Source organism: Tubulanus polymorphus, chromosome 11, assembly GCF_964204645.1.
Source record: "Tubulanus polymorphus chromosome 11, tnTubPoly1.2, whole genome shotgun sequence".
Lineage (NCBI taxonomy): Eukaryota > Metazoa > Nemertea > Palaeonemertea > Tubulaniformes > Tubulanidae > Tubulanus > Tubulanus polymorphus.
In genome coordinates this window covers 11,336,134-11,363,819 of record NC_134035.1, presented here as the reverse complement: position 1 = coordinate 11,363,819, position 27,686 = coordinate 11,336,134, and the positions used below count along the sequence as shown (strand labels likewise).

The window sequence follows — 27,686 nt, the reverse complement described above, 5'->3', positions numbered from 1 at the left end:
ACGGGTCGATCTTTCATCACAGTTATTCACAGCATTCTATCATATCAGTTATTTTTTTAAATGTTTTCGATTTAGTTAAGGTTTATGGTTATTTGTTTTGTTCATTACAATAACTGAGTTGATAGAATGCTTTGAATAACAACAGAAAAGATCTCGGGTTTTCGCTATACTTAGGGAAGGTTGTTCGATAAATGAAGAACCTTGTTGATAAATATTTGAAAAAATGCCTTTTCATGTAAATAGAATTTTAATTAGTTGTTTGTTTATATTGTTGTTTATTCTATTTAATATTTATTGGTTTTTTTTTATTTTTTAGAATTAATTTATGTACTTGTAGTTTGTAGTTATGTATTATTTATACTCCTCTATTTACAACTGCAGGCATTTTTTCACTGTAAAGTCCTGGGGCCCATTTAAAAAAAAGCGCTACCGATTCACTGCCACTCCTTAATAATCATTATACACCCAATTTGAAGCTAAGTGATTATTCACGTGAGCCATCTCGTGATATGGATTTCCCAATTATAATAAAAGAAGTTCATACAGCTATAAACAATGTTAAAACGTTACAAATTAGTCCTAGCTATAATTTTATGTCTCGTTATTCCTAGCTTTACCTCTCAAATGTAATGATGGTCTCCTTTCAGATAAAGCTTTAGTTTTTAAATACGTAGCTATGATCATCAAACAGATTGATGGAGGCTTAAAGGTCAATGTGAAAATCGAAATCTACGATTTCAAATTTGTCAAATTGGTTACATGGGCCTTCCGAAAATATCAATGCCATCAAATTAGTACATCTACAATTCAGCAAATAGTTAATATTTGTACATCAACACTGGTCTAACGTTATGTTCTATGTTTCCTAACTATGTGATATCTACACAGACAAATAGCCACAGTTGACTATGTTTAACTATGGTAAGTTGGAAGATTAAACTCACAATTCATGTTGAAACTATATCTCAGTTTAGGAGTTAACTCAAGAGACCTACAAGTCAAAACTAGGCACTCAACACGACCATTTACCCCTAGTGACTAACTTAACTCGACTTATCTATTGACCAAAGATCAAAGACCAAAATCGTGCATTAATGGAGCTTAGCTTTTATTAGACTCTCACATTGCATAAACATTATCAATAGTTTCCTCGAAAACACTATATTATCCATCAGACTGGTTTGAAAAAGGTGATAAGCAAAAAAATCAATACTTTACTACAGAATTCCGCTATTATCTTCGCTGCTCCTGGATCTCAGTGTTTAGAAGCACTATTATCTATGCTGCTCCTAATAAGATAGACTATTGTCTTTGCTGCTTTTAAAACAGTGTTTATCCTGAATCAGTGTTTATGAGATAATCCATTAGCTTTGTCGCTTGAATCAGTGTTTATAAGATTCACTATTGTCTCTGCGGCTCCTGATAAAATGTTTTATAGAAATCACCGATTGTAGAAGAATCCATCGTTGAGTGATTAATCCGTCGCTGGTCCCTAAACTTCTCATTTGGGCTTCTGCAGTTTTCATCAGCAAATGGGTCAATCAGTAATCGTTGTGGGTGTCTTCTTCAGACCATTATTTCCGGGATGTAGTTTGACTGAAACAAAGTGAAGAAAACAAAACATTTTAGACAGATTTATCATAACTTACATGTCATTTCAAATTACAAGCCACCGTGTTTTTCACTTAGTTAATATAGTTATTTCCAAAATCAGAATTAGGTTCATTGACGTCAATTGCCGATTTAAACCCCAATAAATAATTGCAGTAGTAGGACTAGTTCATCAATGTTTAAGCTTGGAGTAATCATTTGAAAAATTTATTACTCCAAGGTGTAAGACTAGTAAAGATAAAAGTTCTAAGATCAGCCATGTGGACAGGTAAATAGATTTCGATGATAATCACTTATCAAATGATATTCATATGAGGCCTGAAATTTCTATATACCGGTAATTTCCATCTAATGAGTTAGAGTCTTCTGTGGGTTGTTCAAATCCGTAGATTTCAGATGAGTAGTTGATTTTAAGCTGGTCTCTTTCTTATAGTTAAAACTTAGCTGCAATGAGTAAAGAAATATATCCTGTAATCACGACATTTAGAAATCATCGTAATAACTCCATGTGTATCAAGTTACCTTTTATGATTGCTGGTTTCATCATCGACGAGGATCTCCTAAGTCGGTTGGTTTCTGTGCACTGTTCTCTAATCGGCAGATCTTTGATGAGTTGTTGACCTCAAGCTCTTGTTTGACATTTCAAGTTGGTGTCCCTTACAAACCTACCACACCTGCCAGGAGCGAAACGGTGGTTTTTTTCAAAATCGGAAGTCGAAGTACAGATATAGTTGCGTGATCGGCGGTCGTTCTTACAGATCTTAAGTCCAAGAACATAATTGGTAATTCGGTTCCGGTTCATTCTAACAATCTTTTAGTCTGCCTAATTCTGATTTTGGAAATAACTATATTACAAGGTTGAAGATAATTTTACAATATTTGGTCTTTTTTTTATGTAACTAGTCCGAAAGTTTACAACGTTTAATAATTTTGTCTAACTTCAATTTTTTTTGGTCGTTTTCACCATTTAAATAGTCGAAGCACATATTAAGTGACTGATTGGGGTTAACTTTTTTTCTGCCTAATTCAATACATCGAGATTTTGGAAATAACTATATTTTACAATATTTGGTATTGTTTTCATGTAACTAGTCCGAAAGTTTACAAGGTTGAATAATTTTATCTATTTTTTTCTGCCTAATTTAATACATCGAGATTTTGGAAATAACTATATTTTACAATATTTGATCTTTTTTTCATGTAACTAGTCCGATAGTTTACAAGGTTGAATAATTTTATCTATTTTTTTCTGCCTAATTTAATACATCGAGATTTTGGAAATAACTATATTTTACAATTTTTGGTCTATTTTTCATGTAACTAGTCCGAAAGTTTACAAGGTTGAATAATTTTATCTATTTTTTTCTGCCTAATTTAATACATCGAGATTTTGGAAATAACTATATTTTACAATATTTGGTCTTTTTTTCATGTAACTAGTCCGAAAGTTTACAAGGTGGGAGAATTGTGTCTAACTTAAATTTTTTTGTCGTTTTCACCGTTTAAATTTGTCTAATTTTTTTAAGTTTATTGTAGTTTTTCTCCAGTATGTCTGAAATCGAAGTACATAATTGGGAAATTCGATTCTGGTTCTTTCAAACTATCTTCCAATCAGTCTGAAACGGCAAGCTGAAGAAAAGAGCAGAACCTTTTGAGCAGAAAATGCTTTCGAATATCACTGGTCATAATTGTCATGTCAATTCATATATAAGATCAGCAATGTGGATCGTTATGTAGATTTTTTATAATAGTCTTAAATGATATTTATGAAATTCAACTCATATAGTAATTCATCTATATTCTAAACATCTAAGCAATGGTTGATTATTTTTAGTTTAACAACAATTCAACTAAAGCATCTATAGTCATCTCTAGGAATACCAGAGTTACAACAAATTTAGTAATGCATAATCAATCTTGGCAAATCGTTTTTGAACTGTATTCTTTTCTATCTTCTTGAAATTATTGATGTGTCTTTTATTGAAACCCAGGCCCATCATACAGTGCAAACCTGCTAGTAATATTGGCATATATATATTTCGATTGTCAGCAAAACCATGTTCGTATTATCAAATTAACTTCATCGTCAGTTAATAAACTTAAGAGATATTTTCTACCCATAGGTGGTGACATCTGTACCCAGTGAATGGTATTCTAATCCATTTCATTAATTCTAAATATTGCTCCTAATATATACAATGATCTTGTAATTATGATAATATAACTAACTGAAGAGTGAGTGCGCTGCCAGCATTGAGCACACTGATCCTATAAGTAACATGGTTCTACAGATTTAAGAAACCTTGAATCATTCCCACACCTCGACAAATCCAGAATTCTGCAAAGCCTTAAAGATTCACACGCACAAGAGACAGAGTTTAAACAGTTAACCAGTATTCTTTATATATCAATCAATATTAAATAATACAGTTGTCTTATCAACCCCTATGGTTTAGATTTGAGCACTTTCACCTTATATGAAGATGCTGAATTAGATACCTAATCAATTAGTTAATTGATAATGTCCTAGCTATAATTGAAATTGTCTCGGACAATATTTTATAAGGGGCTTGAAATTTCTACACGAGAAGAATTTCAGATCCGGTACGAATTTGAATTAATCACTATTTGAACTGCTGATTTTGCATCAGAGCTTTTGATACCTAGCTTAACTAACCCAGAATTCCCCAAAACCTAACTGATTCAACAGATCCCACACACATGTGGCCCAGTTAGACGCAAACGACATTGCACGATACAGTCGTCTCATCCACTGCACAATTTTGAATAAGTTTCACTTATATTCATTATATTGAATTGATTTTAATTGAATTCTAGGTATCTAAGCGAACCATTAATTAGTAATCATACTAGCTATATTTTAATTGTCAGTTGAACAATATTTATATGGAGCCTGAAAATCTACATGAGTAGAATTTCAGATGTGGTGAATTCGTCACTATTTGAATTCATCAGAAATTAAAGATAAAAAAGCATATTTTTAGTGGTAAAATAGAAATTCCCTTAGCCGAATGGCTATATAATCTTTATTTCCCGTATACAGTACACTGTGTATAAGGACCGAAAGACCTTGTTATGACCGGACCTCCCTGGTGCGGTGCGAGTCATGATGCTAGAAAATAGTTTGAAGGAGAGGGGTTAGTAAAAGAGACCTATTAGCAAGAGGAATAAGACCTAAGTTTAGGATATCCTGTCAGAATAAGGCTTTCAATCTGACATACACAGTGAAATTGAAATATTCCCTCTTCCAAATCCAGGAATGTATTTGTGTACAGATTTGTTTTATCTCCCTTCGATCGGAAGTAAATCTGCGTGAAATGATTTTGGCAATATGTATCAAAACTAATACAGCTGTATGAAGACACAATAGGTTCACTTAGATACAGATAAATAAATGTGCTCAGATACACATGTATCAGCTACATTTTAAATGTCCATGGAATTAGAAATAATTTCACATAACAATTGAATTAACCTTAATCGATCTAAGTAATACGTTAATGAGTAATTCATCTTAGATTCTAATTGTCGATTAACTATATCCAATATGCGTCACTTGACACACAGTATGGCTTTTAGATATTAATTGAATCAGTTAGGTTAGAGTAAATTTTGGCAATATTGAAAAGCATGGCTAGTCATCGTAAGCGCAGCAGTTGGCGATACAGAACTGATCAGTCAATGAGACTGATTCAAGATGTGCTCAAATATATTATATATTTCAGCTATATTTCAATAAATATTTATGATATAAAAAGTTTTTGATCTAACATCAAATATTGAATTCATCTTAATTGTGAATATCTAAGCCATTTTTCCTGGCTGTATTTATGCTAATTGTCAGTCAAACAATAATTATCATGCTTCGCCCAAAACAGGACGCAGTGTTTCAGGAATGAATTAAATCAATTAAAGCTTTGGTTTATTCTGGATTTGTCAAAGTGTTGAGACCAAATCACTGTTTCATAAAGACCCGTAGTCCATAGTTTTCCCCATATAACACCAGACCTCGATAGAGCCCTAGACACTATCTTATGAAATTCATTATTGTTATGTGTGAGGCAGCACACAGTATATACTGTAAAGTATGGCCTCAATCTTTATAAATTTATCAATATATTATTTGTAAAGAAAAATCTATTAACCGACGATAAAGTTGAATTGATATATCTTTAAGTAAAGCCGACCTAAATGTATATGGGGCCTTGAAATATCTACACCAGAAGAATTTCTCATCAAACATTACAAGATATTGTATGATTGCTTATATCTAAGCGATTGGTTAATTAGTAAATTGTTCTATCTATATCTTGATTGTCAGTTAAACAATAGTCATATGAGGCCTGAAAGGGCCTAGCAAGACAGGGTTGACTATGTTTAACTACTAAAGCATGATAAAACTCACAATATGATGTTGAAACTATATCTCAGTTAAGGAGTTAACTCAACAGACCTACGAGTCAAAACTAGGCGCTCGACGCCAACATTTACCCCTTGTCACTAACCTAACTTGACTTATCTATCGACCAAGGATCGAAGACCAATATCTTGAATTAATGGAGCTAAGCTTTTATTAGACTCTCACATTGCATAAAATATTATAAAATAGTTTCCTCGAAAACACTATATTATCCATCAGACTGGTTTGAAAAAGGGGGATAAGTAAAATAATCAATACTTTACTACAGAAGTGCGCTATTATCTTCGCCGCTCCTGGATTTCAGTGTTTATAACATGCACTATTGTTTATGCTGCCCCTGATAAAATGTTTTATAGAAATCAACCACTGATTGTAGAAGAATGCATCGTTGAGTGATTTATCCGTCGCTGGCTCCTAAACTTATCACCTGGGCTTCTGCAATTTTCATCAGCAAATGGGTCAATCAGTAATCGTTGTGGGTGTCTTCTCGATGATGTTAGTTTGGCTGAAACAAAGTGAAGAAAGCAAAACATTTCAGTCAGATTTATCATAATTTACATGTCATTTCAAATTACAGGCCACCGTGTTTTTCACAAAGTAAAATTCATTGACGTCAATTGCCGATTTAAACCCCAATTATTAATAGCAGTAGTAGGACTAGTTTATCATTGTTTAAGACTAGTGAAGATAAAAGATCAGCCATTTGGACCGGTAAATAGATTTTGATGATAGCCACTTATTAAATGATATTCATACGAGGCTTGAAATTTCTATATACCGGTAATTCCATGTACATGTATATCAACTTACCTTTAAAGAATGCTGGGTTCAGTTCTGGCCTTTTCTGTGCACCGTTCCAGTTTGTAGATTTTGGACGAGTAGTTGATCTCAAGCTGGGCTTTTTCGTATAGTTGAATTTTAGCTGCAATGATCATAAGAAGATATCCTGTAATGACAAAAGATTTCATTTAGAATGAATCAAAATTTTTCCATGTACATCAAGTTACCTTTTATGATTGCTGGGTTCAATATCGACGTGGATCATCTAAGTTTGTTGGCTGATGAGTTGAATTCAAACTGGCCCGTTATGTGAGCTGTTCTCTCATCGGCAGATTTTAGATGAGTTGTTGATCTCAGGCTCTCGTTTGAAGTACAGATATAGTTGTGTGATCTGCGGTCAATCTAACATAATTTTTTTTCGAAATCGAAGTAGTCCGAAAATTTACGTAGAATTTTGTCTAAGTTTCACCTATTTTTAAAGTTTTTTTTTTTTTAAATCGAAGTGCAGATATAGCAGTCAATCTTACATAATTTTTTTTCAAAATCCAAGTAGTCCGAAAGTTTACAAGGTAGAATTTTGTCTAAGTTTTACCTATTTTTAAAGTTTTTTTTTTAAATCGAAGTGCAGATATAGCAGTCAATCTTACATAATTTTTTTTCAAAATCCAAGTAGTCCGAAAGTTTACAAGGTAGAATTTTGTCTAAGTTTTACCTATTTTTAAAGTTTTATTTTTAAATCGAAGTGCAGATATAGTTATGTGATTGGCAGTCAATCTTACATAATTTTTTTTTCAAAAATCGAAGTAGTCCGAAAGTTTACAAGGTAGAATTTTGTCTAAGTTTTACCTATTTTTAAAGTTTTTTTTTTTTAATCGAAGTGCAGATATAGCAGTCAATCTTACATAATTTTTTTTCAAAATCGAAGTAGTCCGAAAGTTTACAAGGTAGAATTTTGTCTAAGTTTTACCTATTTTTAAAGTTTTTTTTTTAAATCGAAGTGCAGATATAGCAGTCAATCTTACATAATTTTTTTTTCAAAAATCTAAGTAGTCCGAAAGTTTACAAGGTAGAATTTTGTCTAAGTTTTACCTATTTTTAAAGTTTTTTTTTTTAAATCGAAGTGCAGATATAGCAGTCAATCTTACATAATTTTTTTTTCAAAAATCGAAGTAGTCCGAAAGTTTACAAGGTAGAATTTTGTCTAAGTTTTACATATTTTTAAAGTTTTTTTTAAATTGAAGTGCAGACATAGTTGCGTTGATGTCTTCATCCTCCAAGTTGCTTGTCCCGTGTGTTGACTAGGGAATGATGTTGTTGGAACGTCCAAGGGTGCCATCGGACTCAGTCCCGGAGTCGGATTATGGATGTTGGTATCACCAGACTTCCCACCTTCGGAGTTTGACTTCTGTCTAGCGAAATGACAAGATGAAGAGAGCATATTATATATTAGGTCAAAATATTTGTCAGACAGAGCCTGACCACTGTGGTTTGAGAAAGCTTTAATCATCTCATAACCATCCCTATCCCTATGCCTAGTATTAACTATTATTGTGCCACAGATTTATGCCAGCTCCATTCGTGTCTGGGTACATATACAGCCAAACCATGTACCTCTTCCCAACACGATAAGCCAGGTTTTTTGAGAACGGAATGTCAGAGTTTTTTTGCCTTAGAGCTAGTAAGAAATTAACACCAAAATACCACTAGCCCCTCCTAATGCCAGGCTGTTTTTTCTGAGAATCAAACACCTGCATTTTTGAATTAGTAAAAATCAACCCCTGATATATCACTATTGCCCCAAGTAATGAGCTGAAATTAAACAGTACATAATCATTGATTAACAAGACAATTTGCGACTATATCTAACTTTGATAGTGGATGAAGAAAATGATGAAAGGCCAGGATGAGGGGTCTGAATCAGAAATCGAAGCTACAGAGTTAACGATGTATTTGAAGTACACAAAAGATGTTCGAGATTACAGAGTTCACGAATACAATATAGACGATATCATCTGCTGCGACAAGAAAAATTGGGAAAGATTTTGATGGAAGGGGAAAGAACCTTGGATGAAAAATAAAATTTCCAGAGTTTTACGGCTTTAATTGAAGTACAACCATATAGACGCTGGTAATACATGGTTTTAACGGCTTTACATCATATTTGATCTAACCTGAGAAAGAGAAAGAAGTCAGCACAGAACTTCTGGCTGATAACAGCAAAGTCTTAGTTCTCAGGGTTCCAACTGGCAGCGGCAGAGTCGGAGTTCTCTAACGTGGCCTCGTCCCAGCTAGTGGCGGGGTGCTGACGACACGGGTGTTACTACGGAGGACCCGCAATCAGAGTAAGACGGGAAGTGACAAACAACTTCGGCTTCGGGGGATATCCGATCTTCAAGCATCAACACCAAAAGACAACCGGCACCCAGATGAGAGAGAAAAACTGGGTGACCGGGGAGCCCAATCAGCAAGCTGCCAATGGGTAGCCTTAGGCGAAGAAACCAGCCGATTCAGACCAGAATGGACCTAACTGGGGACCCAATTGAGAATTGAGCACACCACCTAAGACAACCGACACCCAGATGACAGAGGAAAAACTGGGTGAACGGGGAGCCCATCAGCAAGATGCCAATGGGTAGCCTTAGGCAATGAACCAGCAGATTCAGACTAGAATGGACCAAACTGGGGACCTAAAGATCCAACAGCCCCCTCAGTCGAAGATTGCTACCGCCCCCATCTTATTCTGATCGCAGGTACCCTGTAGTAACATCCGCATCACCAGCACTCCGCCACTAGCTGGGTGGGACGAGGCCACACTAGAGAACTCCGACTCCGCCGCTGCCAGTTGAAACCCTGAGATTGAGAGGGCGGGGGCGAGGGACGAATGAAATGAAAGAAAAAAAAATGAAAAAACAAAAATAATATAGAAAAATAATGAAAAAAATAAGATATAAAATATACCACACATTCATACGACACATATAAACTCCATTCACTCCTCTTGCACACACCGCGCACACAACTCCATCCACCGCACACATAACTCCATCCACCGCACACATAACTCCATCCACCGCCACCGGCGCCACGCCACCACTCCGAAAAACACCGCGCCACAAAACCGCCAGGAAAAACAGCAAAAGCTGAAGAGCTCGAGAGAACGCCATCTGATCGTGTCAAAGACTAGTACTCGAATGAACGATTGTGGAGAAATTCCGCCCGAAGTCTACGATCAAATGCAAACCCAAATGTATATATTTTATTGAACGGAATTTATTTTCAGTCCACGTCATTTGAAAACCCGTTTTGATCGATGTTTTATCGTTTATTTTTAATGAAATTAGATTTAATACCTAGGGTTATTGACTAATATCTAATTGTGAGGGTTAGATAAAAGAATCGCGGTTGAATTTCCTGCTCACATGCCACAGCTCTGTCAAATATCAATCGTCTAGTGCTGCCCCTAAATACTGTGGCGAATACATAAACTAATCGATTAATATACTCTGCCCGTATTTGTAAAGGCCTACCGTTTACTTATCTTGCTTAGATTACGTCGTTCGTGTCTTGTAGTATCCTAAGATAATAAACCATATTGGATTCATTCAGCGGTATAGCTAGATAATTAAATGATATTATCCGAACAGTAGATTTTAGCAGATTTCACAAACAACAACTCGTTGGCCCACTGAAAGATAGCAGCGAAACACTGAATCTTCGGGTAATAAATGTTAGAAACAGTTAGCTCCTTAGGACCGTACAATGGAAAATGTAAAGCAAAGGAAAGGTAGGCCCACCCATGTATCCACCATTACAATACAATATTCAACTGCAATTCAAAAGCCTTGACGAGAAATGAAGAATTAGCAACATAAACAAAATCGAAAAGGAAATATCGAAAGTACGAGGATATAACTTTATGGATGCTTAACAATTAACCACTAAAACCGATGAAGTAGCTTGGGCTTGAAGCTCACACCACGAGGGCAGATCTATGCAAATCGAATTTCAATTGCTAGACTTTATAGGGTGTGGTCGAATGAGAGAGTAAAACATCTCAGGAGATGTCTAGAAGTTCAAATGACACTGCGTAGATTTGTTCACGTCAAGATCAAACTCAAACAGTCCCATAAAAATGAGCACCCGAAGTCTACATCAATGACAGGGTGGCCATTTTATCAGAATCTTGTGAAGAAATCCTTTGAGGAAGCGATGGATAAAGGCAAATACATCTGATTAAAAAGACATGTTTATGAATATGAACATTAGTTTCCAAAATATTGAAAGTATGCCTAGTTTACAATCTCATTAAAAACCCAAAACCGACCCTGGAAATATATTCATTCTGCAAGGAGGTTGGTTGGCAAATTAGGTGGTAAAATTATTGGAGATTTGGGGCTGTGGAAGGTATATGAATCGCATGATTCATTCAGATTTCACATGGTCATAGTCGAATGATCGTGGGGTCTATTCATGCTCGTAAGTTGAACAAAACTAAGTCCCGTACTATAATATGCCAGCCCTACTAGATGCCGTATTTGTCATATGTGGTTTTATTAGAAAGCCTTCATCTGTTTATTTTGTAAAATTATCATGAAAGTTACGAAATATTCCCATTCATTGCATGCAAGTATTAGCGGAGATAGGACGTTATCCTGTATATTGGCGTAAAGCGTAGAATGATTAGTTTTTGGGTTGAAACGATTTCGTGCAAACTTAACTTAGTTCAATTCTGTATAAAAGTTTCTTTTTTTTATTTCTTGCTGCAAAAGTTAACATATTTTTTGTAGCTCTCTTGTCTGTTGGGTTAGCCCAGCATGGATGTTTCAGTCTGGTGGTTATTTTTATACATAGTACCTAGGATACTGGGGTCAAAAACCTTTTGTGTCAGGCCCCGCCTGCGAGCTATGGTTTTACACACCGGTGGTCAGTCGGTGAAGTATTCCAATTTTGCTCAATAGCGCGTGCGAATGATATCAACAACTCTGAAAAACCGCAATTGTGTATCTCCATTGTATTTACATTGAAAGCTTATAGAAGGTTCTACTGCCGGGTTGCACACGCCCCAGTAGCCAGCTTAACAAAAGTTGTGGAACTTAAACAAGGCCATAAAATAAATTACTTGTTTTCCAACAGCTCCCCTCCGAATTTACGTAGCCGCCTGGTTTTCGTTATTTTAATGTATATAAAATAACACACTGAATTAACAGATTATCGTTTTTAGCCCACTTGGGACGCCCATTCTTTGCACTTCACGACTAGGCCCCCCAAACTAACATTGTTATCAAGATCGACCCACTTTTAACGAAGTAGTTGAAGACGGACAGACACAGTACAAGGGGTCTCACGGAAGCCCGAGAACCAATTAGAAAGCTCCTTAAGCTGGTTCGACTAAAACGATTTGGTTGACTCTATCTATTTTATTCATCGTCAAATGGAATTTTTAACAGTGGAATGTACAGTATAATTTTTTTGAGAAATAAAACAACAAACGCTTATCTAGATACAATATGCATTGTAAATATACAAACTAAAATCATTGAACACATGTGAAAGTGTTCTAAAAACAGTTTCCATTCATGATAAGACAATATTAGACATTTGAGACATTTTCCATTCATTCTTTGGCGAGACAAAGAATAGCCCTTCTTAAGACACCTATGTGTGTATTTTGATTTCTTTCAAATACCACATATCTGCAGTCTGGAACACCCTCATTCAGCCTTTCACCATTTCAGTATGAACACTGAACACTGGTAGAGCCATGACCATCAATAATTGAGAGAATGGTATGTATGCCTGAGAGGGTTCAATCCGGCTGCATCGATCACACCTATTATCATTAATCTCATTACGCTAGCCCTACGTTGTGCTAACTAATACTGATTATCATTTCTAATTACTGCCGTATACGTAAAACCTGCTTATATCATCACTCAAGAATTTCATCAGTTTATCCCAGAAATCTAGATTTGAATTCAAAGACATCGAAAGTTTTCCTTGGGCTAAAGTTCATTAAAGTAAATATCCTAACAGTTACCTTCAGGAATACTGGAAAACATTTTGTTCATGGCGATGGGTTCTACGTCATCTTTCATCATTGATGGAGTGCTTCATCAATGGTCAGGCTAGAAGAATTATACCTATTTTATGATCAAAAGCACTTTAAAAATTGAATTGAATTATGCTAGGTCAACTGTACATACAATGAAGCCCACATGATTTGGATCATTTAGGACCAATTAAATAACCGGTAATATTAGGATTACTATCAGATGATCTGAACATATCTAAACACAGTTTCAAACACCATGGGCAGGTTTCATAGACTGGAATAATCTCAAACCTGCGGTTAACTCAATTGAGTTAACCCCTGGGTTTAAGATATTACCAGTCTATAAAATCAGTCAAAGATTACCGGGTGCTGATCCAGCCTACCGCCGTTACCACTTGAGCGGTACTTTCGGATTTTTCAAGAATGATTTTTTGCTTTCGAGACATCAAACGCCAGAGCAGATTTATTTTCGAAGTATTTTGGATTGATGAGTGGTAAATTAAATTCAACATCCCCAAAAACGCTCGGAATGCCTCCGGGGCGATAAAATTCTAAAGTTTTCTGGGAGCTAACGCTTGAAATAACGATAAATAGCGAATCTCATGAAAACTACCAAACATCTAATTAAAATAAAAGACGCTATAATTGCGAGACAGGTTAATACGTAACGCGCTCTTAATATCAGTAGGAAACAATGAAATCGGCCGCGCATTACGCAACGTTTACCGAGAACGGCTCGACCGTTCGTCTCTCTTTCCGAGAACGTATATTCATGTCCAGCGATGACGCAATCGCAGAAATATTCGTCGCTCTGCGGCGCCCACGAGCGAACTCGATCGAACCCGCGCACGCGTCGTTTCTCGACGCCGAGTTTCGACAGTAATAAACCGACGTAGACGTCTTCCATCGCGAGCGGACGCACGACCGGTGACAGCCGCACGAGCGCCCGCGCCGCATTCATCGATACCACGTAACCGATACCCGAGCAATACTTCGGAAAATACGACAGCGAATATTCGGACATCGGCGTGTACCACTTGTCATCGGGTCGGCGTATCGGCGCAAACGGGCCGAAACAGTCGCCGACGATCCCGGACGGAGCGTCGAGCGCGAGCATCGTCATCAAGTTGTCAATGTTAACAGCGACGTCGTGGTCGGTTTTCATCACGTATTTCGCGCGGCGACAGTTCGCAACGACCCAACGTATCGCGAAGATCGTTTTCAGCGTCAGGTTACGATACGTGTCGTCGAAGTCGCCGACGATGATGTCGTTATTGTCGTTCATCTCGCGTAGCAACGACTCGCGTCGCGACGTCGTCAACCGCGTTTTACCGAGTACGAATTTCACGTCGATGTCGTACGCTCGACGTCGCGTCCAGATCGCGCGCGTCAGATCGCGTTCGTGTTTTAAATGCGCTTGACTCGCGACGACGATTACTAAACTCGTACGATTCACCGACGGCGGGATTCCCGTCAGACACGGGAATTTCGGGAACGATTCATCGATGTTCATTCGTGGAAAACAGTTCTTCGCGCACGTTTTCAAATCGGTTCGCAAGATTTTATCCATCAATCGATCGTCGACGTCGCCCACGGCGATCCAGTGGTAAGACGTTCGTAATATCATCAATACGCCGACCACGCACAGACAGAAAATTAGGCGAATAAACAATTTTCTGGCGGTGACAACTTTAGAAAAATGTTTGTCGAAATTGCTGCGATACAACATCGTCACTTCTTTGTTTCGCTCTCGACGATTTCAATGCTATCAATTCATTCCGAAATGAAGATTTTCATCCACATTTCATTTGTTCATTCTTCGAATTCTTTAAAGGCTCAGACGACCATTCCAAAATCTTCTATATCCTATAGTTAAAAAAATTTGTGCGTTAAGTTCATTAAAGCACGTAAATCAGGGGACAACCCAGATTATGGCTGCTAGGCTAGCATAGCTACGCATTCTCAGGCATTGTGGTGGTTTTCACCCCACGCAATTAATTAATGTGGTCAGTAACCGGTCTGTGCCAGTGCCAGTTCAGTTTCACGATCAGAAATTAACCACAAACCACGAGCCCATCCCATTAAAATAGCTTACCACCAATGATTAGGTAACTAACTAGGATTATAACTAACTACGAGTAGCCCCATGGCTGCAAACCCAACCACAGCTTTTGAAAATGAAATAATCCAAGTCAAATCCTGGACTGTGCTGGAGTGGACTGGAGGGGTATCCCCGCCCCAACCAAAGTGTATACTAGACTACTTACTACTTCACAATGACAATTACATTCAAACTTCGATTGACCTTAAATTACAGCAACAACCACACTTCAACTTACAAATAAGTCTCGTTTAATTACTCGATAAATGCCACAGTTTGTTAAGGGTAACCTTTTGTCAGTTATAGGATCTAACATCGACCTTTTTGTCAACCAGTGTAATTTTCTACAATAAAATTCAATTTAATTGAATACCCACACGACCTTCAGATCAATTCAATTCATAAATATATGGCTATTCAATTGAAATTCAAATGCAGTTTATTAATCAATTTTACGCTTTCTCATCGCTTGCCACAGCATCCGCTGGTCATAAACCCGGGCAAGAGATCGGCCCGAAAATCATCAGTGAATCATCGTTATCCCTCATATTGCGATAAAGTATATCTGTTTTGCAATAAGCAACTTATGCAAATGGAGTCTCCAAGTGCTTGAATGGGTCGCCATTTGCGTCGAGATGGGCCAAAATCGTAGCACGGACCAGCTGCGGTCAAATGACTTGGTCACTTTGCCTAACGCCTAAGCCTTACTTTCGCCTCAGTAACTTCTGGACCCGGATAAGCCATGTTTTGCTATCTGGGACCTGACTAGCTTTGGATTCAGTCTGATTACTCGAGGTTCGGCAATGGACGCCTCACCTCACTAGTTTACCCGAGCAACTGAACTTCGCCGCTTTGTTTTGAAAACCTGCTATTTTCATCATTGGCCTAAACAGTGGCTTTTCAGTGAAATATGAATCGTGCAATTTGAACTCAGCCGCTGTTAAATCCTTAAATAAATTCTTAGAATTAATGAAATTAATAAACTTTTTATTCGTAGCATTTTCAAAATTAAACTGAATATAACTCTTTTTTACTAGTAATATATCGTCACTGAAATAAACTACTTTTAATTTGGAATTTCTTGAATTCAAGCAAGTTTAATATATTTTGACTGAACTGTTTTTAACTTGCGAAACATTTGAACTGTGCGACACGACTGACTGCAGATAAAATTCTACACAAGACAGTAAGTTGCTGCTACCTTTCGACTTCCAGAAATTATTTTCAATTTTTTTGCGCCTTATGTACCTGGTAATAGATAAACTTGCACAAATGTCAATAAACAATGGTGTTAGTTTTCTTAAACGTGTCTACAACTATTGTTAGTTGAAATGAGATTTGATCTATTACAAATGATGAATGACAGCTAATGATAAATGAAACTTTATTAATATGGATTTCATTCAAACCATTAAATGAATTGTTCAATACGTCTGGAGACAGTGAGTCGGCCATTAGCACCCATTCACCGCGCAATTGTTCTTCGTTGTTGATCATGAATTCTTCTCAGACGCAGATTGGTCTAACTTACAACAGTTATATCGTTCTTATGTCTTTGGCAAACAAGTCTGGTAGCTACCTTACGCTGTCATTGGTTATTCTGGTAATTCTGTTCCTGTCAGGAACATTTGGAAATTCAGCTACTTTCCTGATAATGATAAGTCGCAGATTCCGGGGATTATCATACGCTAACTACCTTATCATGTTGTCAGTCAATGATTTTGTGTTCTGCATAAATCTATCTTTGATGCCCGTCTTACAGTTTGTTCTCTTGCACGTAGCAACTGGTCCTATATTTGCGATCCGATCACTAATAGGTTGCCAAATCTACGAGATTTTAATGACATTCGCAGCAATGAATAGTTCGTGGTTGATAGTAGCAATATCTCTAGAACGTGCGGCAGTTGTTCTCTTCCCGTTCACATCTCGTTTGATTTGTACACCGAAATTCGCAAGATTTGTTATACTGATCATCATCGGAGTGAATGCTTTGATCCTATATCTTCTTCCTAGTGCGTCGATATACTTTTCTGACCAGTTTTTCACATGTTACTCCGAATTAGCTCATCAATTCATACTGTTTATTACAATTGTCGTATACATTTACATCGTACCTTTAACTCTGATAATCACATCGAATTTTGTTATCATAGTCCAGTTATTGAGAAGTTCAAAAATGGTTTCGTCTGAAAGGAAAAATACAAAATCTAAGCGCACTACAATAATGCTTTTAACAGTTTCACTCGCGTTTGGATTATTCACGATTCCATCGTCCATTCCGATATTCCTACCAATCTCCACCGATGATAAAGATTTCCTTTTAGACGTGTTCACACAGTTCCAAGTATGTAACTACTCGGTTAACTTTTACATTTATCTTTTACTGGGACGAGAAATTCGTGAATATTTTTGCGCGGCATTTTGCTGCTGCGTGTGGCGATCACAGCGTTAACGACATGGTTTTGATGGCAGGGGTGGATCCAGCCTACGGGCTCAACTAGCTAGCTCGTAGATCCAGCCTTCTAACCACACCTCACAAGCGGCACTCAAAGCGGTACTCAAAGCGGTACTCAGAGACCACCAGAAAGTACGGAACCCCTGCCTGTACCGCCAATCGTCCATCGTCGTACGGGATTCTTGCACCGCCATCGCTAACCGTCAATCGCTAAATGTTAATCGTTCACGGTTCTATTGCACGTTCGTACAAAATATAGATAATGCATCACTATCAACAAGAACATTACCTTCACAATTATTTCCAAGTAATATAATGGGAGAAATTTCAATAGACAAACCGATTTTACATGATTTGGTCATCCAATAAAAATATTGCAACCACAACGTCAACAATCTATATTCATAGTTATCATATTTCCCAACAACAAAATTACTACCTCTTATCTTCAGGCATAAGCCAAGTCGGAAAACTCGGACTTTGAGAAGCTAAAACAACGCTTGATGACAATTCATCAAATGATTGTTATGAATATGTATCTCATGAAGTATATCAAACATTCTATCATATCAACTATTCAAATGTATTTGCGCAATTTAACGTTTTTATTTCATTATGTGTTTTATTTGGTAAAAGGTTACTGTTTATTGGCATTTTATGAACCATTTTGAAAACTGGTACCAGAAATCATCAAGATAGAAATTAAACGAACGAAGGATTTGATGAACATAAATGCCATTTTATTCTTGGACAACACTTATACCGACCGAATGCCAAAAGTCACTGAACCGAGAACTGCGGAAGCGTGGGAGTCTGGGCGCCGGGTCTGGCTGGGTCCAGGACTGTTGACGACCTACAGGGATTTCTAGTTTTTCTTCACCTCCAAATAGTAATTGTTTTGAAGAAATTTGTTGTGGGCATGTGAAAATCCATTTTCTGATTTTGAAAATACAATGCTAAAACAATCAATACTTCAAAACTGGCTATTTTGGCCATACACATTTAATTCACAATTTATACCTAAAAGATATTTTGGGAGATCCTGTAAAGAACACAAGGAAATGAAGTGCAAAGAAATTGAAAGAAAAAGTATGTTTTCTTTTAGATAAACAAATGTATCGTTGAAGAATGATTTGTCTTGAATACGAAGATGTAAGCGGCCGCGAGTTCAGATTCCCCCATCAGGTGCTGCCCTCATATCGAGCGGCAGTATCCGTAACTACCGCAGAAGCAAACGCCATTTGTAGAGAAATTGCCGACGCCCTTCTGCAAACACTTTCTTTGTCTAAATTTCTTTGATCAGCCACTCGAATCCGATTCAATATGTCATCTCAAGTGCAGGCGCTTCAAAAACAAGTTTCACAGCTCCGACAGGAGGCCAGTTTACAACGTATTTCTGTTTCTCAGGCCGTAAATGAGTAAGTTTCTTTCCTCCTCGATCTGTTTCGTTTCCTCATTTCTCGACTTATCTGTTCATCGTCATATTCCGTATCGTCATTGCTGTTTATTCCTCGATAACCTAAGCTCGGCTTAGATCTGAGATCCTAAGCTAAGTTACAACCCGGCCATCGCGTCGGATCCACAGGGGCTCATATTTGAGGATTATTGAGGGTGAAACGTAGTAGGCCCTAGCTTAAGATCATCCAGTTAACTGTTATCCGGGCCGGTACTATGGATCGATGGGGAACCTTTCGACATGGGTTTACTAACAACCGCGACGAATTGATCACAGACTGATCGTAAGCCGAATCACTAGGATAGAAAGAGTTCTATTTTCTACGACCCGATCAAACCCGGCCTTGATTGAATAACATATAATTTGTTTAAGGCGGTTTTTAAGTCATCCTCCAGTCAGAGTAATCTATTCTCATCAACTATAGTAAAATGAATGAAATTTGTCCGTTGTTTTTCAGTTTGGTTCAATTCATGACACAGAACGCAGCCGGCGATACGTTAGTTAACGGAATCGCGCAGTCAGAAAATCCTTTCAGAGATCAGAAAAGTTGTAGTATATTGTAAAGAAAAATACAACCGACAAACAATGGCGATTCATCACTCATTTTTACTAGGTGAATAATGATTCTTAATATATGGTAGTTCCAGAAATTAATTGAAACGAACCAAAACTGAAAAGTTAAAATGTAGACTCTAAAAATATATCATAGGCCTTATTCAATATAAAAAATGCATTGGTCAAATGATTACAGTAGCCACTTTGAAAAATCAAAGAGTTTTTTGCAGTCATGAGTTCATAAAATTGCACATGCAACATATGAGAGCCTAGTTTCATTAAACAGATTTGTTCCTAGATAAATTGAGATCGATTAAGAAATTGAAAATTTAGGTTATAAAGGGGCTTTTCTGGCCCTTATAAGGTCCATTTGGATTTGTATGAATGATGATATATTACTTATGTACTTCGTCTATTTTAAAATTTCTTAGCAAAAAATATTTTTCCAAGACTTTTTGGAGGGCATACTTGGATTTTGAAGGGGGTGGATCTAAATCTATCTTTGGATATGATGCGATACGTTTGATCAAAAATTCCCCTATGAATACTTTTCTTAACGTTCCGAATTGAACGGATATTTTCTGTTTCATATTTCAGGTATTAGATCGAAAAACGTTACATCACTTTCTACCAACGGAACAGAAAACTAAACACAAAGGAGCATCATCACTTACTACGATAAACAATGTGTCTCGACCTTTTACCCTCTGTCTCAACCTTTTACAACAAAGATCTGGATCGATATATACCTAATAAGAGATTATTTATTAATATTATTATTATTGCTTTATTTACATTTTTCTCCATTACCGGTTAAAGGATATTTTTAAAAAGTCTTGCCGTCACACAGCAGCTGTTTTTTGGTACATCGTTAAATTTTGCCGATATTTATGAATAATGCATTATTTGTTGCCTCTCTCTTTCAAACCCTTGATTAAGTTTACGAATATCGGAAATGAGTCTTGAAATTAACAAAGAATGAAATAATGTCACGTATCAAACCTCTTAATTATGAGATTGTTGTAACCTGTATTTACCTGGAGATATTAAGTGAATTGATATCGACATAAATGCCACCAATGATACAGTGTTGAAATACTCAGATCCATTTATTTTAACCCCTAGCGTCAGTCGCGCTATCTATGCTTCGAACTGTGACCGGTCTAAGACCATCTTGGTCCTAGAGTTGATCCAGGGCGGATCTAGACAAATTAGAGGACCAGGAAAAAAATAGAGGCATTTTGATTTTTCATAGGCTACTAGTGGGTTCCACTACTACTAGGTTCCACTCTCAGTGTTAGATATTTTTGAAGATATACAACGGATAATTTGCGATTTCTGAGAGGATGAGAGTGTCAAGGGGTAGCCTCAGTAGGAAAGGAGGGTCTGGACCTCTAGATCCGCTCTAGCTGATCTAACGGCTTCAAGACTTCATTTGACTATGGGCCCAGGGGCCAGTTTTATAGACAGATACAATTGATACTATGCCCAGTTTCACAAAGCAACAATTTAATCAAATAGTTGAGTGAATGACAAGCTGGTCATTAGCTGCTACTCCTACCACAGCCACTGTTATTACATGTGGTTGATAACACGTAGACTTGTAAATCCTCGTTTCGTACTAATGAGGTTAATGGTTGTAATATATCAAATTTTGATTCTGTCACTATTGACTTCGATGCAGTTTTCAATAGTAAAGCATGTAGTGCGTGCTACTTCTTTTAATCCAGGAGCATGACAAATTTAACCCATGTTCCTCTAAAATTTGCCCGATCTGATTACTTTCAACGACTGACACAAACTAGGCTAATATCAACTGCAACAATTTGTGTAATGTTAGATTTGAATGCTCTTTTTTAGGTTAAAAAGCAACTGCACTAGAATAACAATATCTGCAAAGCCATTTCACTGCCATCTAATTTAGATATAAACGTATTAACATAAAATCAGTTGTTTCGAATTCAATCCCCGAAAAACAGAATATATCATAAAAGAGATCTCTGATCGTACGAGAATTCTCGTCGTAATAATGTGAATTATCCGATTGGAAATTTTATCCTTTCGCACACAACGAAAATGTTGCGATTTTATTGTCTTTATCGTCGTGCGCTACTTAAGATATGAGACTTATTTTACGAAGAACAAAATTGATATTTAATTCGAGAATTACACGGACATGTTTAGAAGATAAACATGTTTAGAAGATAATCAATCGTTAATTGACTTAGTGTTTTATCTATTCTTCTGTTGTAATCTTTGCCGAATGGTGCTTATTTTATCCCATGATTTATCATGTTAGTCCATAGACTTTTTGTTAACTTAAACATCTCTGAATCGATGTACGTTGAAGAGAATTTCTTTTTTACTTTAAACTCTAGCCGGGCCATTTGCTCAAATGTTGGTTAAAGTTGACGATAGTGGATAATCAAAAATTATTAGAACAAACTGCATTATTTTAGCCAACCTTTGAGTAACCGGCCCCTGAGCATGGGATGTACTTTTATCATCATGGCCTTATATTATGATTACAAATTCAAACTATTTTTATGGAATAATCAAAACAATATTTTAATGACAAACGATGAAATTTTCAGTTTCTATACGTTTAAGATTTTCTATTTGTGATCTCTTATATATCTTTTGTGTACTGTAGAATATAGTTGTTGTGAAATAAATTATTTGCTTGCATGTACATGAATTGTTAGCTTTGTTTTATGACTTTGGTTTTTACATGTTTTCACAAATTACAGGTTGGATCCCATTCTGAGTTGCGAGACTGTAGGGTTCCTGAACATTGAAAATCAAGAAATGTCGTGGAACCAGAAAGTTTTCCAGCAACTGAAAATCATGGAGATTTCATCAAATGTCAAATGTGAATGTCAGAATCTTCTCTCCAAATAAAATAAATTGGTAAATTAGTAAAATGCATAAATAAATCAAGTGAAAGGTGAAACCCTGGAGAAGTGCCAATATTTGGTGGGCAAATCATGGAAAATCACTGAAATTTGTTATTGAAATGGAGTATTAAAAATGTGACGGTGTAGGAACCCTGAAGAGGCCATTCAAATCTGTTCTTTGCTGTAGGGCGAATTTGCCAACCCGGCAGTTTCGGTGGAATAAATGAGGATGAATACAACTCCGTAAAAAACCCAATAATTTTGAACTATAAGTAGCTAATGATTCGTCCCAATTATTTTCGATTAATAACGGACAAAATTCAACAGCTGTCATTCTGATGATATAATTGTTTGAAGGTTTTTAAATGCGGGCTACGCCGTCCATTACCGCCGCCAAGCGGCGATGATACTTTCGAATGTCAAATCTATTTCGGGTGTGTTAGGGATTCCACAATGACGTCATGATTTACTAGGACAACCCATCGCTACTCAATCACTACGCGCGTAAAAAGTTCAGGAATTATATTCCATTCGTGGATTGAGTTGATAACACTTGAATTGAGGTAAAACTTTTATTTTTGTTCTAATATGGAAGCTTTTGTACGCAATCGGAGGCTAAATCAGCGTTTAGGGTCGATATTATGTGGACCTATTTGCTAGTGTAGGGTTGGGAGGTGGGTGAGGGTGAGTGAGTAATCGCCACCATTGCTTCCTGAGTCGTTGAGTGAAGGAGGAGTAAAACAAGGTGTGAACCTGCTAAATTCTACCGGTTGAACGCGATTTAGACACTCTTCTTCATTCGTAGGTGATCCGCACGCCTTGATCTGAAAAAGTACGTCTCAAAACGTACGAGAGAGAGCCCGATTTCGATGATCCTGTCTCGTCAAATTTTTTTTTAAGAATTGAAATTTTTTGGGGTCGGTGGGGTTCGGCCTAAAATACAATCTCCAAACCGATCTCCTCCCTATCAATCATTTTGATTTAAGTTATTGGTCTAACTGCAATTGAGGTCGCTTTCCTGATGGTTAGCTAGTGCTTCTTCGTGTAATTTTAATGATAAGTTATGTGAAAAACCATTGGGTGGAAAGCAGAATTGCAATTGCTCCCGGCCTAGACAAGGACCACAATAGCTGGAAGATGGCCTAAACTGCAGTCTTACTGTGGGATCCTCCACATATCATAGCCTATATTCCTGAAAAGAAATGTCCATCAATGGATGTTGAGTATGTCGTAAGATAAACTCATATTTAGCCTCACCTTATCCACTATATAGGCCTATGTAGGTCTTGTTACAATTGATAGGCCTGTTACTCTGGATCTATTGGTACGAATGACCTGGGCCTGGTTCCATAGACTACATACTTAAGTTCTATTTTGAATTACTTCATCAAAATATCCATTATTTCTCAGCCCTAGACCCGTAATCATCTCCCGAGTTGTGCCGCCCAATAGGCCTATCTCTTCTGTCAGTTTTTACTTAAAATCAACATGTTTTAGTTCCCCGATTCTATTTTGCAGGAGGTGAATTTCCTAGTCCCATATTTCAACCCACTCATGGTAGATACAGTGCCCACACTATCGAGATGGGTAAACTACTTTCCAAAATCTTTGGGAATAAGGAGATGAGAATTCTGATGTTGGGCTTGGATGCAGCTGGAAAAACAAGTATCCTTTTTACAACCACAAACTACGCGCTGAAATTAAAAGGCCTTAATCTTCTGGTATATGTCCACATTATCAATAGTGGGTAAGGGTAAGGCAGAAGCTAATCAAAGAGATCATGGATTGACAGCCTTCTTGGAATACTGTTAAAGTACAGAAAACGCTACCCATATATCGCAAAGAGTTCTGTATGATAGTAATCCTGAGAGCCATCTATCTGATCGCATAGGTCTATTAACCGAGTCAGTGTAACAGTCAGTTCCCAGCTCAGTTTCGGTCAACCTCACTAAGTTATGCAGTATAATATAAAAACGGTCCCCCGGGGCCCAGTTTCACAAAAAAGTATAATTCAAATTTTTGGTGTATTCGCCATTGGTTACTTCATGTTTTCAACGAGGACAACAATTTAAACTTAACCGTTTTAGGCTTAAACTCTTTCGTGAAACTGGACCCAGGAGACTATATTTACTCTTCTGATGAATAATCCTCATTTACGTTGTCATCTTTAACCGTTCGTTCCAGCTGTTTTATATAAATTAAAATTAGGCCAATCAGTGACAACCATTCCAACAGTAGGATTTAACGTAGAAACCGTGACTTATAAAAACGTTCGATTCAACGTATGGGTGAGTACCGTATTTTAAAGCGATGTTGATTTTTAGGGATTTCTCATTCGCTTGTAGATAATTTATTGCCTCATGAAATGGATGTTTTATCAAAAGACATCTACGAAAGACACCGTTTACTCTGTCGCTGATTCTTCATCTGATTATTTCATACCAGGACAATATTCAGAGCTGCCAACTGTACCTGATTTTCGGTATTTGTTACTATTCTATAACGAGAAATACTGATTTGATTTGTTAGTTTAAAGCATACAGAAATGTTCAACATGCTACAGAGGGTTTTACTGTTGATTACTGATTCATTTGAACGTTTTCTTTCATATTTCAATGAAATGTAACTGAAAGAAATTCAATTCGTTACTGATCGCACTTTACAGAGGTTGGCAGGGCTGTGTGTTACAAATTTTCATACTCCTATTTATCGTGATAACCACCCATCCCTAGCTCTGACCGCCCCAGACATCCAAGAGTATAATTGTCCGGATCGGAGGCAAGCGGAGTCTGCTGTATTTCATTGATCCCTGGTTCAATTACCTTTGATTTCTCGTAAACCGGGTGATTGATCGTACCCGAGTGATGCGGATTACGAGGACCTGGTGCATTGTATGCTGAATATACCCCTGTTTATTTTCTCATGACGTATCATTTTAAATTGTTGTGGTTATGAAAAGTGACTTAACAGGAAGGATCAGATATCTAGCGTTGTGGGAAGGGTGGTAAACCCAATAGTATGAGCTAGATATCGACTTAGTCAGAGTTTGTGAGGTTCCACATTAGCAGGTCATTTTTAGCTGCTAATTAATCACAGTGGATATAGTCCATACCTCCAACAATCCTAAAATTCCATAACTGTTAAGCCTTTATGAATTTTTGATACCACTGGCTGCTGAAGTAGTGATTGAAAAGTTTTCAGTCTCCACAAATAATGGAATACGTCCTCAATTGGGGGAAATCTATTGTTTTTTCACATTAAGTCATCACTATCTTAGAAAAATCATCGAAAAAAATTGATGTCAAATAAGTATGGGTAGCAGATATTGTAAAAGGGGTGATGGGCCTAGTCTAAAACCTTTCATTGAGAACACTGACATTTTGTCGGACTGATTTTTATTCCGCGATTTTAAACATATTGATAAGAGAGTTTTAACGTTGATTTTGTTTATGTGAACAGGACGTCGGCGGACAGGACAAGATTCGACCGCTATGGCGACACTATTACACCGGTACACAAGGGCTTATATTCGTGGTGGACTGCGCCGATAGAGACCGCATCGAAGAGGCGCGACAGGAACTACATCGGATCATTAACGATCGAGAAATGCGCGACGCGCTCATACTGATATTCGCTAATAAACAAGATTTACCAGACGGTACGTATTAAGATGCGAGTAGTACGATATCGCTGAAATTACTTGAAACGAACGTACGTAGATGTCTCTGGTTGGGATATTGGTGTAAACTTTGCCGCGGACAAAATCTGTCTATATAATCAGAGCTGCCAACTGTTCTTGATTTTCAGTATTTGTTACTCTTCTATTACGAAAAATACTGATTTGATTTGTTTGATGCGTACAGAAATATGAAGCATGTTACCAGGGGCCAGTTGCATAGTCGTGGCTAAGACTTAAGACCAGTCTAAGACCAACTTAGTTCTATAGCTTATCTAACAACTTAAGACCAGTCTTAAGATTGAAGACCACTTTTGGACTTAAGTCACGACTGTGCAACTGGCCCCAGGGGTCTAACTGTTGATTGCTGATTGATTTGTAGATTTTCTTGCATATTTACTTGATTTGAGGCCGAATTATAAGAAAATGTAGCAAAACATTCACTGTTTTCACCCCGATATGAGACAGAAACCTTGAAATTGATCAGATTTAGATTTCTGGGGAGCACTGCCTTTAGCCAGTCATGTTCGGGTTGGTTTCATGAAAGTGGACGTTTCATAAGGTTATCAAGCCAAATGCGCGTAGTTTTGGTCACTTTCATGAAACCAACACGAACATGACTGGCTAAAGGCATGATGGTACCGGTAGCCTTCGAGAGAACGCTCCTTTCAAATCAATAAACGCAATACAAAAGAATGTAAACTAAAATGCAACGGTCTAAATAGAAAAGAAATCACTTCCTTGTTGATTGGTATTATTTACGCAGTTTGTTTGTATTTCACATTGTTTCTGTTTTCACGTTCTTTCCTTTCTTTTTATCCAGCGATGAAACCTCACGAAATACAAGAGAAACTCGGATTAACGCGAATACGCGATCGTAACTGGTACGTGCAGCCGGCTTGCGCGACGACCGGCGATGGACTTTACGAGGGTCTCACCTGGCTCACGTCCAATCATAAATCGTGATTGATATGATCGTCGTGTATCGTATAAACTCTCTCCCTCTCTCTCTCTATCTCTCTCTCACTAACCCCCCACACACACACACACGGGTATCCACAAATATATGTATATATATTCCTGATCACTTTAACGCGCGTTAGCGACAAAATGACAACTCGAAACGTCATGTCTTCTCTGCCCAGTCGTCGACGGGCTCGTAATAAATATCTTCACGACTAACTCCGCGAGCGCATATTACGTGTGTGTGTGTCGCTCGAACATACCCCGAGCGGCGTACAGTCGGGCATAGGTCGACCGGCGAGGCGCGATCGACTGGTCACAAATTGGCGCGTGCGTCTTAATCGCTTAAGAGCAGCGAACGTGGGTTGCGTCTAGAAGAGATGGCAAAGAAAAAGACTCGCGCGAATGGTGTCGACCTATGCCCGGGTTATGCGGTGGTCAAATGTGTGAGACGCGCTTACGAAAAAGATGAAGAATTTGACGTATGTGTGTGAATGCTCGCTCTATATATATACATATATATATATATATATATATATATATATATATATATATATATATATGTGTGTGTGTGTGTGTATGTATACATAAGTGTACGTAATATTAGTTGTTGCCTGACATATCACTGGTGCAATGTTTTAATAATTATGATAACGAGAATAATAATAATAACGAGACGAGTGGTCATTCTCGTGTGTG

At 37.3% G+C, this 27,686-nt stretch overlaps 3 protein-coding genes and 2 long non-coding RNA genes across 9 annotated transcripts; 2 read left to right on the top strand and 3 right to left on the bottom strand.

The window, feature by feature from the left end:
* Positions 1–1,331: 1,331 nt before the first annotated feature.
* Positions 1,332–2,452, bottom strand: LOC141913241 (uncharacterized). The gene is made up of 3 exons (XR_012620255.1): positions 2,134–2,452; positions 1,947–2,055; positions 1,332–1,596 (listed from the first exon to the last, which is right to left on the bottom strand). It is a non-coding gene; the product is annotated as an uncharacterized LOC141913241 (long non-coding RNA).
* A 3,941-nt stretch (positions 2,453–6,393) lies between these two features.
* Positions 6,394–7,334, bottom strand: LOC141913305 (uncharacterized). Its single transcript, XR_012620271.1, has 3 exons — positions 7,060–7,334; positions 6,863–6,974; positions 6,394–6,557 (listed from the first exon to the last, which is right to left on the bottom strand). It is a non-coding gene; the product is annotated as an uncharacterized LOC141913305 (long non-coding RNA).
* Positions 7,335–12,286: 4,952 nt separating this feature from the next.
* LOC141912714 (beta-1,3-galactosyltransferase 1-like) lies at positions 12,287–15,329 on the bottom strand. Of its 2 annotated transcripts, none has more exons than XM_074804062.1 (2): positions 15,224–15,329; positions 12,287–14,750 (listed from the first exon to the last, which is right to left on the bottom strand). In XM_074804062.1, exon 2 carries the CDS (start codon positions 14,611–14,613, stop codon positions 13,453–13,455), a length of 1,161 nt encoding a protein of 386 aa, XP_074660163.1. In that variant the 5' UTR covers positions 14,614–14,750; positions 15,224–15,329; the 3' UTR covers positions 12,287–13,452. The 2 variants fall into 2 exon arrangements, with proteins under 2 accessions (XP_074660163.1, XP_074660164.1); XM_074804063.1 differs by having other exon boundaries at positions 15,152–15,300.
* A 3,330-nt stretch (positions 15,330–18,659) lies between these two features.
* Positions 18,660–20,227, top strand: LOC141913190 (guanine nucleotide-binding protein G(I)/G(S)/G(O) subunit gamma-5-like). The gene is made up of 3 exons (XM_074804664.1): positions 18,660–18,858; positions 19,354–19,509; positions 20,049–20,227. The coding sequence occupies exons 1-2, from the start codon at positions 18,764–18,766 to the stop codon at positions 19,457–19,459; spliced, it is 201 nt and encodes a 66-aa protein (XP_074660765.1). The 5' UTR covers positions 18,660–18,763; the 3' UTR covers positions 19,460–19,509; positions 20,049–20,227.
* A 2,827-nt stretch (positions 20,228–23,054) lies between these two features.
* Positions 23,055–27,485, top strand: LOC141912487 (ADP-ribosylation factor 6). Of its 4 annotated transcripts, none has more exons than XM_074803713.1 (5): positions 23,055–23,149; positions 23,867–24,013; positions 24,533–24,636; positions 25,808–26,006; positions 26,848–27,485. In XM_074803713.1, exons 2-5 carry the CDS (start codon positions 23,932–23,934, stop codon positions 26,988–26,990), a joined length of 528 nt encoding a protein of 175 aa, XP_074659814.1. In that variant the 5' UTR covers positions 23,055–23,149; positions 23,867–23,931; the 3' UTR covers positions 26,991–27,485. The 4 variants fall into 4 exon arrangements, with proteins under 4 accessions (XP_074659814.1, XP_074659813.1, XP_074659815.1 ...); XM_074803712.1 differs by having other exon boundaries at positions 23,062–23,180; XM_074803714.1 differs by having other exon boundaries at positions 23,067–23,153.
* Positions 27,486–27,686: the final 201 nt, after the last annotated feature.

Excerpts from the sequence above, each read along its gene's own strand:
- LOC141912714 (XM_074804062.1), bottom strand. The coding sequence starts at position 14,613 with ATGTTGTATCGCAGCAATTTCGACAAACATTTTTCTAAAGTTGTCACC.
- LOC141913190 (XM_074804664.1), top strand. The coding sequence starts at position 18,764 with ATGTCATCTCAAGTGCAGGCGCTTCAAAAACAAGTTTCACAGCTCCGA. Across the intron at positions 18,859-19,353 it reads GTTTCTCAGGCCGTAAATGA|TTTGGTTCAATTCATGACAC; the intron begins GTAAGTTTCTTT and ends GTTGTTTTTCAG.
- LOC141912487 (XM_074803713.1), top strand. The coding sequence starts at position 23,932 with ATGGGTAAACTACTTTCCAAAATCTTTGGGAATAAGGAGATGAGAATT. Across the intron at positions 24,637-25,807 it reads ACGTTCGATTCAACGTATGG|GACGTCGGCGGACAGGACAA; the intron begins GTGAGTACCGTA and ends TTATGTGAACAG. Across the intron at positions 26,007-26,847 it reads TAAACAAGATTTACCAGACG|CGATGAAACCTCACGAAATA; the intron begins GTACGTATTAAG and ends CTTTTTATCCAG.